We start from the raw sequence: 17,207 nt of genomic DNA on the forward strand, positions 1-17,207 counted from the left end.
GCTTTCTCTGGCTAGTTCTGAATTGGAAGTGGGGGAGAAGGATTACAAAAATTGGGGAAGCTAACAATTGTTGACCAAGTTCTAACCCTTTGGAGCCAATTGCTACGGAGCTTGTGGTTTGGCTTCCTTGGCTGGTTGCTGCACAGGTTGTGGGTCGGAATTTTATTGTTATATGTGGTTGATATATTTAGTCTCAGTACAATAATAGCTAACCTGTTTATAGTACGTTGTCATGTCCCTAGCACTGTACAAACTCTCTTTCATTTGGTCCCTATGACAGCTCTGTAGGCCCAACAGATATAAACACTCAAATTTTACCAAAAAGAGGACTGAGGTTTGGAGAAGCAAACCATCTTGCCCAGTGTATCCAATCTAGTAAAAGGAAGTGCTTCCATTTGGACTCACATATTCTGAATCTAAATTCAGATTTAAGAGGAAATAATTGTAAATACGTATGGATCTGACCAGGCTGGTACAAATGAGAAGAATAAAAACCCAGGGAAATTCCATAAAATTGCTGAAAGTTAGGAGGATAGTATCTTGAAAATCTAAAGGATATCTGGAAAAAATGAAGCATCATTCAGGACGTAAGTGGAATTCTGAGAATATTTGGAAGGAAGAGACTAAGTGATAGCTAAAGATTAAATATTTCTAACAGGGGTGAATAGAAGGGAAGGAAGCATCAGCTTTTCCATTTGGAATTTCAGTTTGTTTCTTTCAATGTGGATGTACCATCTACAGTGGGCAACTCTGTGCCCTCTGGGTGTTTGCAGTATAATAGGAGGGAGGCACTTGGAAAAGGGGTGTTTCAGCGCACTCTTCCAACTTGATGTAAGAAGTGTGTTAGAATTTTAGGGATATGCAGAGAGAAGAAAGGGGAAAGGCAGGGGCTTACTATTTATCAAAGTGCCGTTTACCAAAGTCCAGTTAGCAGAAATAGTGCCTGAAGTAGGAAGAGTTGCAGAGAGGCAGCAAAATGATTTAGTTACTAGCTGATCCTGCTGCTAGTAATTACTGCCTTAAGGCTGGAGAGGAAATGAGAGAGATATAAACGCTTGTGAAAAGAACAAGTGGGCTTTTACACCGGCCTGGCTGGGGACATAAAGAGCAGGGAACAAGAACATTTATTTTAGGATTGATCAAAATTATAGCGGCTTTGCTTCCTTGCATCGTGGGTCAGCTGCCCCCTCCTTTACGAAATGTCCCCTAATTGCTCCCTCCCTCTCTACCTCCACAAGATGTATACATGTTTTTCTTAGAATTTGACCACAACTATTTACTAATACAGGCAAGTATAATGATAATGATGGTGTCATTACCATCAACACCATATTCATTCCTGCTCTAATACGTCCTCCTCATCTTCTTATCAAGTAACAAGCCTGTCACACTCCAAAATTTGGTCATTACTATAATTTATGGAAATAACAAAAGCCAGGCAGCTTTTTATACATGCTAATTCCTCCCCATCCAAAAGAATTCTGTTTTCTTAACTGTAAGGAAATTCTCTAAAAGTCCCTGACACAATTCCAGCACCACAGTGACAGCTGCCTCTCCTATAGATTCTTGACCTGTGGCTCCAGGTGGTGTGTTCCTTCCAAAACCCCAAATTCCAGGGAACAGTCAGTCTTTCTTGGTACATGTCAGGATGCTCATAATCTAAAAGTGGCAGCTCTGAGACACATGGCTTACAGGCTCCAGACCGGGGGTGACAGGGACTTTTCACATTAGTGCAACACCATCTCTACAGTTCTTACATCAACACATTCCCTGCCCACAAAATACCAAGTGAAGTGGTATTTGGGGACTTAGTGGCTTCATTTCATCAAAAAGAAAGTTAAGCTGAAACCACTAGACCAGAATAATATATCAAGTAGAAACATTTCAGTTTTAGTTACCACTCGCATTCCCACTTGGTTTCCAGAGCACAGTTATCTGAGGGGATGGCTTTCAGTTATCTGGGCACCCTCCATTTACCCAAGTCAGAAGACCAATTTGCACATTAGGACCACTGCGGACCTCCATCAGAGTAAAGTTAGAAAGGTGGAAAGCACAGCATACAAGTTAGCTAATAGACGTCTCTAACCGTGCTCTGGAAAGCAAGTCTTTCGCCATGTTCCTACTCAGCTGAGCAACCAGACAATACCAGGGGAGATAATTTAGTTCAACCCTGTTGATGCGCCATCTGGAGAGGAACACATTCAGTGAAGCCATGACCCATCAGGATAAACTGAAAGGCATGGCTTCAAGGAATAGGATTCTTTGGTGTGGGTATGCATTAGTTCTGTTGTGTTTCCTTCGCAGGCCTCACATTCCTTACAGCTTTAAGACACACAAGTATGGTTCCCTTTCCTGATGCGCTTCTGAGTAAGAAAATATCAATAGAATACAATCTTTTCTAACTAAGACGACATCCACTTCCCATGACTAATGGCACCCCACCCCTTCCTGCAGCAGGAATCTTTTGTTCTGTTACTATTGCTGCAACTGCTATACCAAGATCAGCTGCCCCTCCATCGATTATATTGGTTAATTCTTACCTGAATCCTGAAGGTGAGGGACTATTATTCCCATTTTGCAGGTTGGGGAGGAGAAGCTGAGGCAGCCTCACAGTGGTGAAGTCATCTGCCCCCAGGTTCCCAATGTCTGCAGTAGAGTCTAGATGCCCCTCTTATAAGCCCTACATCCATACCCCTGTGTCAGGCTGTCTCTTACTATACACTTAATGACATCTAGATACTCATATTTTATAAAGAATTATGGTTGCTTAGAACTAAGGTAAAGATATGTTTTAAAAGATTGCTTCTGCTCTTCAAGCTATGGGAACACTAAATGCAGATTTCTTAGGATGGAGAGAATCTTTTTTCTTGTCTGTTTGTTTTGGGGTACCACATCTTCTGGATGTCTTTAAGGCAAGTGGGCTTTGCTTCACCAGCTGACTTCCTCAGGTGCATTTACTATGTGTGTGTGGTTGAAAAAAAATCAGTCAAATCCTGGGCAATTATGTTTTTAAGGCATCATTGCGTACAAAGGTTTAAACAAAAATTCTGTAAAAAAGACTTCCAGTTGAAAATATGTACAGCTTTTAATGTTAGAAAGACAGTACTGGAAAAGATTAGTGTGGCTGAAAATTCAGTCAAATACTCAGGAGTTTCTTTTTCTAAGACAGAATTATATACAAGGGTTTAAGCAAAAAAATATTCTGAAAGTAAGAATGAATACTGCAGCTTTAACTGTTAGAACAGTTAAGAACAGCTTTAACTGTTAGAAAAAAAAATATTGCAGAAAATGTTGTAACTAAACAGTAGTTCATTAAACTGATTTTGTGGGAAACATTTAAAGAAAAAGTTTCCAGAGCAATAAGAGGCTTACTTTTTTTTTTTAAGTCTGATATATTCTTCTGCATGTCTGTGAGGCAGTAAAAGACTATGTTCTTTAGCTTTGTCATCTTTCTTCTAGGACAAATTGGAAAAGGATATTTGAATTGGCTTTTATCTTCTTTATTGATTTTCAGAATCATTAATATAAACTCACATAGAAATTTCTGAGACATCTGATCCTTTTCATTTCTCTGTTCGTAGCCGCTGCAATGGCAAGTGTATTACCTTGCAGAGACAGAACTTGAACATTGATGAAATGCATTATCCAGTTGTAAAGCCTACTAAATTGAAAATAAACTACGAAAATGGACTATGGTGAATTAGGGTCAAAAAAGTTAAACAGTTGAGAGAAAGGCTATTCCAGGTAGAAGATGATTAAATCCATGGTTTGGAGAGGACAGTTATTCACCTTATATAACTATAATACATGTTAGACTATATGGTGCCCCTTCCCTCAATAAACTGGTTTTGAAATGAACAAAAAGATATCTCACACACAGGAAAGATTTCGTGGAAGAGGTGGCACTTGAGATGTGCCTTGAAGATGAGTAGGATTCAATAAGGAGGGATGGTGCTATGTGAATGTTTCATTAAATGCTGAATTAAAGTTCTGAGAAAAGGAAGCAGATTAGTACCAAATCAGTGAATCACTTTTGCCAAGGAATCCAGTAATCAGCGTAGAAGGATCAATCTAGCAGCATGGTTAAGCCAGACCAGGGAAAACAGGAGGCAGAAAAACCAGTTCTCTTAGTAAAGAAACTGTCCATTAGTTCAAGTGAGAAGAAATAATGCCTAGAAAGAGAGCAGAGATAATGGAAATGAAATGGCAAAGGCTGCAGCTAGAACGTTGTAGGAAGTCCCATGACGGCAGGAAGAAGGGCTGGTTGGTCATCTCTGTAATTCAGCCTTGAGTTTTGTGTCTGGAACTTAGCAGGGACTGATTATGTTTCGAAGGAATGAATGATTGGATGACTAGCTGAAAGCCAGAATGTATATGACTTTATATCTATTTTATGAATGTACCTATTGAGAGTTTGAATATGCGTTAGGCTTACCCTGACATTAACAGGATTATTAATTTAGGAGAAGGAGCCAATTTCAGGGAAAGGGGATGCGTTCATTTTGGACAGGTTAGGTTAAAAAAATCCAACAGGATATCCAGGTGGAGGTGTCTAACAGAGAGTTGAAAATATGTTTGTCACTAAGAAAAGAGTATGTTTGTTGAAATAAATGAGTGAGTCATCTTCCAAAAAGTGGTGATTTTTTATTATTTAGATATGAGACTCTGTTTTTTCCTTATTTGATTACTGTAAAATAAATTTTCCACTTGAATTTTTCTACCCTTTTCACTCTCATTCTGTTCAAGTTATCTATTGCTGCATAGCAAATGACCTCAAAACTTAGTGGCTCAGATGTCAACCTCAACCATTCAATTATTTATACTCTAAGGAAATTAAAAGAGAGGTTAAAAAGAACAAAAAAAGAGGTCAAAGACAAAAAATCCCAAGATTACACTGAGAGATTATTACAGCGCCAATATGTCATAATGTCATAGAGTAGAATAAAAATAGATTTTAGAGTTGAACTTTACTGAATCTCTTGGTATATATATATATGCCCTATAGCCATTTATTTAAGCAAAGGAAGGAAGACAAGTTTACTATGTTCTTAATAAAATACGTTTTATGCTCAAGTTTTGTTTGAAACTTTTAATGGAGTTAACTTCTGAGGTTTTATTTAAAGATACTTTAAATGTTTTTCAAGCTATTACCTAACAACACTATAATCTCTATGTGAAAATTGTAAGGATCCATTATTGTACTGGAGAGGAACAGTTCTTTATCGCTTTTTACTTCTGTGTTCTCCCTCAAATAGCAGGCTGTCAAGAACCTTTCTGGTGTAATTGCAATTGTCAGTAATGGCACCTCCTACCACCTGTAGTTTTCTGTTTCTTATCTGGTCTGTGTTCCCAAAACACGTAAGAAAAGCTTCTTTGGAATTTCATGGTAAAAAGAATCTAGAAGTTTCTGAACATGCTTGATCCTAATGGCTAAAAATAAGAGCTAATATTTTCAAGGTCTACTTTTGGGCCAGTGTTTAAAACTGCACATGTCTCATGTTATCTGATTCTTATCTCAATCCTATAAGATAGATACTATCATTACCCCTATTTTATAGATGAATTAAATGAGGCTTGGATAGGTCATTCTCATATAAGCAAGAATTCTGTGTGAAGTCTTTTTTTCTTTATGAATCCTCCCTCAAAAATGGATAGAGCAACTATATAGACAAACAAATAAGTAAAACATCCATGGACAACATCTACTACAAAATATGATAAGAAATTCTCATGAACCTGAAATATGAATGGGAGAGGACCAACTACTATTAGCAACTGGATCCATATGATACTAGAGACTGTGCGTTGGAATGCAGCAAAAAAAAAAAAAAAAAAAAACATGACCCAACATGATTGTCCAATTTAGATTGGACAGTCTATGAACAGAGGTGGAAACTGGGAGGGGACTTTGCAGGCTCCAATTCTAAAGTGAGGGGAAAGGGTCTGCAGGAAGACCTAATGATGTTGGTGGGTCTGGACCCTTCCAACTCACAGAACTAGCCAAATGGAGCTACTTGCAATTCACAGTCCTATACTGAAGAGAAACTACTGGGAGGAGAATTCAAGTTGAGTTTGTTATCTTGATTTATATCTCTAAAATAATTAAACACAAGATCTGTGAGCTCCCATTTAGATTATTGCCCTGGGCCTTGCACATGTCAGTGGTGGGTCTTGTCCTGAATATTAAGCATGAAGCTACTCTCTACCTTCATGGTAGGGGTGTCAAGAAATTGCAGTACAGGTGCTCCTTCAAAAACCAGGGGATGTGGAGTCTAGGCTGTACCAGAAAATCCATTCTACTTAGCTGATCTGAGTTTGAGAGCATGGAAAAATGTCAATTTTTTCTAACTATATAAATATAGGTCATATTTGGGTGGCTTTTATTTTTCAAAAAGTAGAAAAAGAAACTTCTTTTTAAAAAATTCCATAGCTTGTCTCATATTTTTTAAAAGGCTTTAAAGATATTCAGAGAGATAAAAATGTGATGCAATGATATTTTGCCATAATGTGAAGAATCTTCTTTGTAGTTTCCCATAAAGTGGACCTCATATCATGAGGAAAGTGATTCTTGACCATATCCTCTTCTTTCTGCACATACACACTGTTGCAGTTTAAAATCTTCTTATTTATAAGTTAAATTCATTTTCAAGCCATAGTTGTGATGGAACTTTATTTTTTCACTTTCCCAAAGAGGATTCATTTGTTCAGTAAGAAAAAAAGAAGGTATTTTAGCATAGAATTTTAAAATTGTCTTCACTATTTTAATTAAAAATACATGACAGAAAAAAATATTTAAAAATCATCTAATGGGTAAGTGTCCAGGCTAGCAGCTGGTGTCTTTAATTACTGGACTCTGGTTGAGCCTCTCAAAATATGTGATTCTAACACAGGATGGCTTTTCTCACATATTTAGTTTTAAAGATTTGTCCTGAAGGGCAGAACCTCTAGGAGACTCTATTAGTTTCCTAGGGCTGCCATAACATATTACCATGTACTTTATGGCTTAAGACAACAGAAATTTATTCTCTCACAAAAAGAAGCCAAAAATCTGAAATTAAAGTGTTAGTAGGCTGCACTCCCTCTGAAGGCTCTAGGGGAGAATCTTTCCTCACCTCTTCCAGCTTCTGGATCTATCTCCAGATTCTTAATTTAATTATATCTACAAATAAAGTCATATTGGGAGATTGTGGGTGACATCTTCCATAACCCATTATGGAAGCTGATCTATAGATCAGTAAGAAATGGTTTTTTTGTACACTTAAAAATCTATTAGTGAGAAAAATTATACCGTACTCTTTCAATATCATAATTAAAAACATAAAAACGTATCAACCCATGATATTTAATGAAAGGAGACATTTACATCTTGAGTTGATTCCTAGTGACAGTATAAGTAAATACAATTTTATTAGCATGAAACAAATTTTGTTTTAGAGAAAATTGATACTTCAGAATTGTGAAAATCAGTTTCTTATACTGGGATATTGAGGGGATAATCTTGTACCCTAAAAATAAAAGCAAAGTCAGAAAATGTCAGAGGTATTTTTATAAAAGAATTTAGTTTAATGTTTTCATACTGGGTCATAGCTATACTATTATTATTATTATTAAATGTTTTTACATTGTTCTCATTTGGGTTCAGTCAATTGTGCGATCAGTGACCTGTGAATAGGAAATACAACCAGGGAATTTTAAAATAAGTGGAAATTTTCTATAATATAAAAAGGAAATTGAAGAGAAAAAATTGTTCCCTTCAATTTGAGGATTCTTTTTTACATTTTCCAAATAGGAAACCTAAACAAAAATTATCAACTTATGAATAAAAGGAAGACATCTCATTCCTAATGTGATGAGGCAGAAGAAAATTTTAAATAAAAGAGTAACAGAAACGAGAAAATTATTGCATGTATTATTTTTGTCTTTAAGAGAGCATAGAGTCTTCAAGTGCAAAAGAGTAAGAGGAGGGGGAAAGAAAGAGGGAAAAGTATGGAGGTAGGAAGAGAGGGAGAGAGAGACAGAGAGACAGAAAGACAGAAAGAGAGCAGAGAGATGGGGCAGGGAATGGGGGAGGATGCTTTCTGTCACATTCAGCAATGTTATGTTTGCTGCTCCTCTTGTAGCCTAGTAGGAAATACTTGTGTTTCTCCTCCCCAAGAAGGAAAACTAGCTAAAAGGAAAGAAGGCAGTAAAGACTAGAACACAGAACTGGTGAGCGTCATTTATTTGTAAGTCTGACTACCCTCCTTTTTGATTCTTTCTCCACCAGTAAGTTCCACATAATCAAAATCTTACCCTGTCTCATAGAACTTTTTGCATGTAAACTCTAGGAATTAACCTTTGGGAAAGAGAATATTGGGAACCTTGTGCACTTTCTCAGAGCTGGCTCTTAAAGTGTCTAATAATCTAATTTAACAAAGACACAGATGCTCAACTAACATTTTATCTGCACCCCCATTTTCCAGTCCCCTGCAATGAGAAGGGACCATGCAACTAGTCCTGGTCAATGAGATGTGAGCTGAAGCAATAAGTGTCATTTCTTATCCGAGGCAGGAAAAAAAGCCCTCATGATTCCCCAGTTCTGTTCTTATACCTTGAGGGTAAGAAGAAAAGTCACGTGTTATTAATAGCAGAGCTACAAGTTTTAAACAGCCTGGACTTCTGAGTCACCACATTTAGTTTGTACACTGCAGAGTTCTAATGCCCTACAGTATATTTTACATGAGTGAAAACTAAACTTTATATTTCAAGTCATCAAGATTTGGGGATGGAGTATAGCCACAGTATAAACCTATCTTAATATGTCTAATATTTCTAAGCTGTTTGGGATTTGCTGAAGTTAGCCCTTAATAGATGTGAATCAAAATCGAAAGCTACAAAGTAGGCAGCCATTAGATAAATTTGCTTTTTAAAAACTGCACTCTCTTTGATGCTTTTTGATATTTTAGTTACTGTTAAAAAGAAAAATATTCTTGTGATTCTGGACATGGTTATATTAGTAATAATTATATTCAATTTTACTAACAGGAAGGTCTGTGATTGCAAATTCCTCTTATACTTTACTTAACCCTCATTAAGTTAAGTGATTTTCCACCACTTTTTAAAAGTTTTCTGGGATAGAATAGAAATCATAAATTTCTTGATATCAAAATTTTCTTCTGGATATTTATAAATACTATATAGTAAACTTCATAATCTGGCATGGCTGGGTGGTATTTTTAGCACAACCAAAATTTAAACTCACATAAAAGTTTTTTTAACTTTGATGAACCTAATAGGATGGATTTGGGAAAATCATCAAAGCCCTAACCTAGCCATAAAAAATCATTCTCCTTTTTCATGGGATTATATGAGAAGTATAGACTATGGTCATTGTTCCTAAGCCCTGTGGGCCATTTAAGTGACTGAGCCCCTTCTTTAATAAATTTTTGTATCTGCATTGAAACATCACCCGTTAGATATCTGGATAGAAAAGGGACATATGACCCACACCTACCCACTTCTAACCAGTGAAGATTACTAATATTTTACCAAAATAACTTGCAACCCTAAGGTCTTTTGAGCATTAAACTGCACGTGTACCTCAAAGCAATGATAACTACTTGTTGTACAGGTTCTCTTAGTAAATATTGGTAACCTCCACTGGTTAAAGATAAGTAGGTCAGAGCTGTATATACTTTTCCTTCCAAGATCTCTTGGTTAGATGAATATATATCTCAGACTAAATTCTCCCAAGCAGGAAGAAGAACAGTCTGTCCTATAGGTAATGGAAGTCCCTCACTCCTATACACCCTTATAATACTGTTAAATTATCATATACACAATTTAACACTGTTTTCAAGAAGTTATATTATCAAATAGGCAGGTGCCAATTTTAAAGGGCATCCCCTGCTGCTTCGTATAGACATTATGAATGGGAATCAGGGTGAGGTGTGGGAGGAGACTATCCCTTTGCTTCTAGAATTCTTCTAGAGCCCCCAGCATCTTCTTTTCTACTGATGACATATTACAAGGACTGGAACAATATATACTTGTATTATAATCCCAGAAGTTAACGTCTGTTGCACGATTTTCTTTTTGCTGTGAATGTCAGGAAACAGTAACCATCTCAAGCCTTTTAGACTGAGCCATGAATTAAAAAGTCAACAGCTAACTATATTTATATGCGCATTTCCATGCCTTCAAATTGTACAAATAAATGTCATTCTAAAAAAGTGTTTTATTCATTTAAATGAGAATTGAATGGAAGCTTTTGGAGACATGAGGACTTCTTATTCCAACAAAAAATGTTATTTCTGAAAGATAAAAGGAATATCAGTAAATCCATCATGTGTGCTCTGAAAGTCCTTCAAAAGCTACATTCCCCCACCAGGTGGATGACTGACCCACTACTGACTGTATCTATGGATTGACCTCTTTTGCAGGAGAATTAAGGCAATATGGTACTAAAATGAATAATTAGATCTTAATTAAGCTCCTGGGCTGGTAATTAGTAGGCACTAGTGGTGGCGTGCTCTCCATTATAAACAGGCAGGTGCGCGTTCATTTATTTTGGTTGTCTAGTGCTTTTTGCAGAAAAACAGGGTAAATAACCTGGGGAAATTAGTAGCCTTTTTGACTTTGCCTACCTCAATTCAGCAAGTTAGTTTTACTGTTTAATTTCAGTTGAGGTCAGAATACTGAGGGTGATTTTAAAGATCAAGGAGAGAAAATTTTCATACAGAATATTTAACAAAAGAATAAAACCAACAAACTTTATCCTATTGCTATCCCCATTTCTAATTTACTCCTGCCTCGCCCCTGCCTCCACCCTATACACAAACTACTGATAGCTCCAGCTCTTTATAACCTGAGCTTCCCTTTCCCTTTAAGCTTTCATTTCCTAGGGAGTGAAAGATGATCAGAGACCACTGAAAAACAAGGAAAGCGCCATAAATAGGAGCATACGTTCTGTAGCATGACCTGGTCCTGCTATTGAAAAGGAGGTTCTTGGCAGATGCAAGTCTCAACACAAAAAGAATCTTTCTCATGATGTGTTCTCTCACAAGAATGGAAGATCACTCCCTTTTAACAGGCTCTCTATGAATACTCTTAAAAGAGAAAATCATAGTGCTTTTAATAAAAGTCCTTTCAGTTTCCTTCCCAAACTGCATCTGTTGCTTTTCCTATTGCCTGATGGATCACAGTTTATTAAAAGGATTCTGTCTACAAAGGATGAGAGAATCATAAGGCTACTTCAGGACCTGTTTCTGGAGGGGGCAAGAATGTCATAAACTAGTATCTTTCTTCTACTTTAACTTGATTCTACACTTCAACTTGAGTCTCCTTGAATTAACAATAATAAACAGACTTTTCTACATTCTGAAGAAAATCATTCCAGCTAAGTTCTTTGAAAGGTGAATAAAATTATAGCTAGAATATATTTATAATGTGCAAAGCGTTATATATACATATATGCAAACATATATCTGCATAGATAGGTAGCTATTAATAATTACCTAGTAAAGTAAGTTATAACCAACAGTTGATTTTGAAAACATGATAAAATATAAACGTTAATATAATAATAAAAGAATAAGAGCTAACATTTTTGAACTGATATATATAAACCAACTACAATTTTGGGGGCTTTATATGCTTAGTTTCATTTAAACTTCAAAATAATGCAATTAGTGGACATTTTTATTATCTTAGTCTTACAGGTGAGGGGACAAGACACAGAAAAGTTAATTAATTATGTAGAATAGGGTTTAAAAAATACTTGTTTTTGATTGATCGAATTAACTCTTTACCAAACAGGTTTATTTAAGCATGTACTTATATATTTATATTATATTTTAAGTGTACATTTACATTATATATTACTTATGTTTTATATATTTATATATTATATCTTAATATATACTTACATATTATCTTATATATTTCTCTATATTTAATTAGACCTCTAGCTGCTAAATAGTTAATTCAATCAATGAAAAATTAGTATTTATTAAACTCTATTCTACATAGTTAAATAACCTTGCTGTGCCTTTGTGTGTGTGTGTGTATACACATACACACACACACACTAAGTAGAGAATATATAAAGATATATATAAATATTTATATATACGTACTAAGGAGAGGGCGAGAATTCTCATGTCCACGAGTGTCTTGCATTTTACACACCTTGCAAGTTTGCCCCTTTTATTCTGAACTCTTTTCTTTTCAAGGATGTCTGTATAGTAAACAGCCTTTGACGGTAGAAATAGTGTCTTTGTCTGGACCAAAGGTAGGCTGGCTTACAACCTTGGAAGATAAAGATAGTGTTATCCTCCAGAGCAAAGGGCTAGCATGCTGTCCATTATGAAAGATTTATATTCGCTAAGCTCAGGGTTCCTCTCCTGGAAGGCAGTCCGTTGTGTGTGCCAGTATTACCTCAGTCTCTTCACATCATTGCGGAAATTAAGTATCATGCTGATACTCTCACTACTGATATTGGTACAAATAAGTCCCGCTGTCTCTGACCCAGGTGTCTTGTGTCTTTTGCCAGCATCAATAAAACTGTAAGAGGCTAACTTATTAGCTTACAAATGAGGTAAACCCTCAGACCCTTCATAGGTTCTTTCCTGCTTTCTGATACACAGATATATTGTGCCTCCTTTCTGATCTTTCTCAAGGTTCCAAAAGTAGCAAAATTCACTTACTGATACTTTTATCACTATTTTTTAATCCCTGCCAAACAGTGGAAAGGGCAAATAGAGGGGAACATAAGAGGGGCATATAACAAAGGGCTCAAGAAATGACATCTTGGTCTAACAGAGACACATAGACTCTGTGACTCTGCTTCGGGTGTCTTACTGTGTATTACACGCTCTGGGAGCATTTAGGACTGACTAATCTGCTAACAAGACCCATCTTCCCCTAAAAAGCTCACCTATCCCACCTTCCTTCTCTAATAAGGCCCTGAATATTTCCCCCATTAAGCATAAGCTGCCAGCATGGATCTAATATGGTGATAGAAAAACAGCTCTTTAAAAGAGCTATTTTGTTGAACCATAGCAGTTCCCTGGAAACCAAGTAATAAATGCCACTCTTTTTTTATGGCTAATGAAACTGATCTCCTTCTTAAACCCTGTCTTTCATAATCCTAGATGTATTAGAAAAATGATACTTCCAACAGCAATTGCTTTTTTTAGGTTTGTAACTATAATAACAGGTGCCTTCTATGATCATGTAAAGATTATTTTACTTGCACCAAAACATCACTATGATTTTTAAGGGTGATAACAATATTTAAAGATAATGGTAAATATACACAAGTCTATCTAGCTGTAGGAAACAGACCTTTAAAACATTTAGGAAAATTCTATAGTAACTTTCACGTTTTTTATTTAGACCTGAGACAACTGGTTTGTTTTGGGTCTGTCTGCATAGGTTGGTTTAACTGTTTTAATTAAAGGCCAGTGCTCAGGTTTTCTGTACCCTCTGCACACTCAGATTATCATTGACTTGTGAAAAGTCTCATCTTTTTCTGGAGGTTTGGGTAAAATGTGTCTTTGCTCTGTTCGCAAAGGTAACATAGGTAGGATAATGTCTGTTGTTCTAACAAACCAACATCCACATTTCAGTGCCCTAAAACAATAAATATTTATTTTTCATTGATATAAAGTCCTATGCAGGTGCTTTCAGTTGGTGGGGTAGAGAATTCTCCTCCATACGGTCATTCAGGGACCCAGAATATTGGAGATTGTACAATCATCAACACACGTCTTCTGAGATCATCCCGGGTTGATATTCAGCTGGCAGAGAGGGAAAGCAAAAATACAAAAACTATTCTCACTTCAAAACTACCTTGACCCCAAAGTGTCATATACTACATCTGCTCAAATTCCATTGGCAGGAATTAATTGCAAGGCCCTAGTGATGTGTAAGGGTGACTGGTGAGTAGAATCCTTGATGGGGCAGTCAATTCTCAAAAATAACTTCAAACTACTGAAGTGGGTTATGACTATTTGATGACTATTGGATGGAAGAGTTGTCCCTGCCTCATTCCCCACTCTTAGCAATTACTTCTCAAGCCACCTTTAGACACCTCTCAATACTTTAATAATGTATTCATTTTATTCTTATGAAATATTGTGAAAATCATTCTGTAGAAACACTGATTCATTATACTACAGACAAAGTATAAACTTACACAGGCTTACACAGGTTATGATCAATGCAGTCACAATGGAGCAATCTGCACAAAATAGCATGATATACGATACTACTTTCATGTACCCTTGCCTGTTGTAAGCATGATTTGAAGTCCATAAAGTAAGTATATATTGCTAACCTTGTTTATATAATATATCCTTCTCTAAAAAATAATTCTAAAAAATATCCTTTCTAGTTATCAATCTGTTTTTTCAGAACAATAAGCTAATGTACATTTTCCAGAAAGGAAAGGGAAATCAGTAGAGTATATTCATTCATAGAAAAACACAATTTAGTTCTCATGGTATATAGTTATTAACTACTGAATGAATCCATTGTGTTTTACAGATGGGGAAACCAAAAGCTAGAGGTTCAAGCTGTTGCCCATGATCATGCCACCTATGGTAAAATAAGATCTGAGAATTAGCTCTTCCAGCCCTGTGCTTGCTCTGAATACAGCTGACATCTTAGGCAGCTTAAGGCTGTCTAGAGCCGCTGCGGTGGAGCCCTCAGGTTTGTTCTATGGCTACCTCTGAGTCTCTGTATTTTAGGCTACAATGAATTAGAGTGCCATTGGCTATGAGGATTAAAAATAATAATGGATTTTTGTAGGAAGTGTTTTTATTGTTCATCTCTTTTCTTGCTATTCAACAAAATCTATTTAAAAAATGAAGAGTGTCCAACTCACAAGAGAAGAGAAAAAAATATTCCAGATAGTCATTGCCATATGCAAACTAATACAATAGCAAAGGTTTCCATTCCAGTAGTAGGTGCTTTACATAATGTTATCTCAAGGGATCATCAAATAATCCTTTGCAGTACATACTGTCAGCACACATTACCTATTTTACAGATGAGAATATAAGTAACTGAGAAAATAAGGGACAGAGTTGGCATTCATATTGAGGAATGTCTCATTCCAGGCCACTCCCTTTCCCACACTCCTACTTTATTCTCATGAATTTCAGAGGAGAACATGCAGCTAATCTGGTATGTGGTACTATTCGTGGGAGATTTTAGGCATATTGGAGCAATGACTGATTGTTGTACATGCAATTAAATTTTTGGTGCTGAGGCTTGAATTGACCGCTAAGGTACCTGAAACATTGAAAAGGTTGTGTTTTAGAAGGTGCCCTTTGATTGCCCATATGTGGTAATACAAAGATATAAGATAATTTTTAGAATAAACCTGTTTAAGGAGGTAGAAATGAGGTTCAATTAATATGTTCATTCACATAAGAGAGCTTTCCTGAAAGCACAATTTCAAAAGTTAAGTTTTAAAAAGGATTTAGAGTAAAATAAAGATACAACATAAAAATGATACCTGTCAAAATTCAGTTTTTGGAAAACTAAGAATTGTCATTACGGTCTTGAGAATAACTCCCTTTGGCCAGCACCTTTATTTCCTACTTACATTAGTTCTTGATATTATACTTGTAATTATTTGTCTATTATCTGCATGCCCAGATAGACCGTAAGCTGCATGAGGACAGCACCCAAGTCAGTGTTAGTCATCAACATCTCTGCCTCTGGCTCAAGTTTCTTCCTCATTATGTTGGCTATTAATAATACCTGTTAAATGAATTGATGGACAAGGTACTGAAACTCATTAAAAATATTTAAATAAATTAATACAGGCTAATGGTAAAATTCAAGCAACACAAAGAAGTATAACGTACTTCCTACCAGGCTCCTATCACCCAAGTGAATCCCCCAGAAGAACACTTGTTCGTCATTTCTTATAAAATTTTCTGAACATTTATAAGCATGCATTTACTTCTCTTTTTTTATTGAAGTATGGTTGATTTACAATATTATATTAGTCTCAGGAGTACAGTATAGTGATTCTGTATTTTTACACATTTACTCCATTAAAAGTTATTACAAGGTAAAGGCTATAATTCCCTGTGCTATACAGTATAAGACAGAGAAAGACAAATACTGTATGATATTACTTACATGTGGAATCTAAAAAATAAATGAATGTATATAGTAAAACAGAAACAGACTCACAGATACAGAAAACAAACTAGTGGTTACTAGTGGGGAGAAGGAAGGGGGGAAGGGCAAGATAGGGGTATGGATTAAGAGATACAAACCACTGTGCATAAAATAGATAAGCTGCAAGGATATACAGTACAACACAGGGAATATAGCCAATATTTTGTAATAACTATAAATGGCATATAACCTTTAAAAATTTTGAATATTGTACACCTGAAGCATATAATATTGTACATCAACTATACTTCAATTTAAAAAAAAAGAAATACGTATAAGCAAAAAAGGAAAAGGATATACAGATAAGCAACAAAGATATAATGTATTTACTTCTTGGTACACTTAATTACCAGATAAATATAGTGACTTGCAATGTAAATGTATTTATTTGTTTATATAGTATCAAATCAACGATCTAGACAAAAGATGTACAGTTTGGTTGAATTCCTCCAGTCCCTAATAAGTCATAGTCTACATATTTCTAAAAACAAAATCTTTATATCAACTCATTTGTTTATGACTTATCTCTTTCTTATAAAGGTAATAAGCCAAAGGTAGACCAAGACAATTGCATTTCAACATTAGTTGAGCTTTCGGGTTGTTTGGAGTCAGGAGAAATAACAATAGACATAAAATTTTACACATGGCTTACAACAGAGGTTCTTGATTGTAGTTCTTCTACAGTTTTAGCAATGACCAAGAAATTTATTGTATCTGGGTCATGTGGGTGTATGCAATGGGTTCATTAACTAACAAGTAACCCAGTCGATGCAAACAACTCTGGCAAAAGGAGACACAGGAGGGCGCTCTGACACTGCACTGATCTTAGTAGACTTTCTTAGGTCGAATCATATCATTTGGTATTAGGCGATTTAATTTTTCTGTGTGTGTATAGGAATATTTTTATGAATTATGATTTAAAATAATAGGAGAATCAGTTGTGACCTGGAAATTTTTGTTCTACATTGGTATAATGTGGTGTGGAATTATTTCAGCAGAAACTAAACTATATATAAAGTATCAGT

General features: G+C 35.8%; 1 protein-coding gene across 2 annotated transcripts in view; it reads left to right on the forward strand.

Annotated features, from left to right (window-relative positions):
- The window catches only part of LOC309666647 (uncharacterized protein), a 613,160-nt gene that overhangs the window by 545,045 nt on the left and 50,908 nt on the right, over positions 1–17,207 (forward strand). Inside the window, exon 6 of one of the 2 annotated variants that reach the window (XM_082474305.1) lies at positions 14,530–15,499. The exons of the other annotated variant lie outside the window; for it this stretch is intronic. Coding sequence (XP_082330431.1) covers positions 14,530–14,549 — 20 coding nt within the window. The 3' untranslated portion in view covers positions 14,550–15,499. Of the gene's footprint in view, positions 1–14,529; positions 15,500–17,207 lie in introns of those variants that run through there. 2 annotated transcript variants of the gene reach the window in all.

The sequence above is a fragment of the Balaenoptera physalus genome, assembly GCF_965194825.1.
Source record: "Balaenoptera physalus genome assembly, chromosome: 9".
NCBI classification, from domain to species: domain Eukaryota; kingdom Metazoa; phylum Chordata; class Mammalia; order Artiodactyla; family Balaenopteridae; genus Balaenoptera; species Balaenoptera physalus.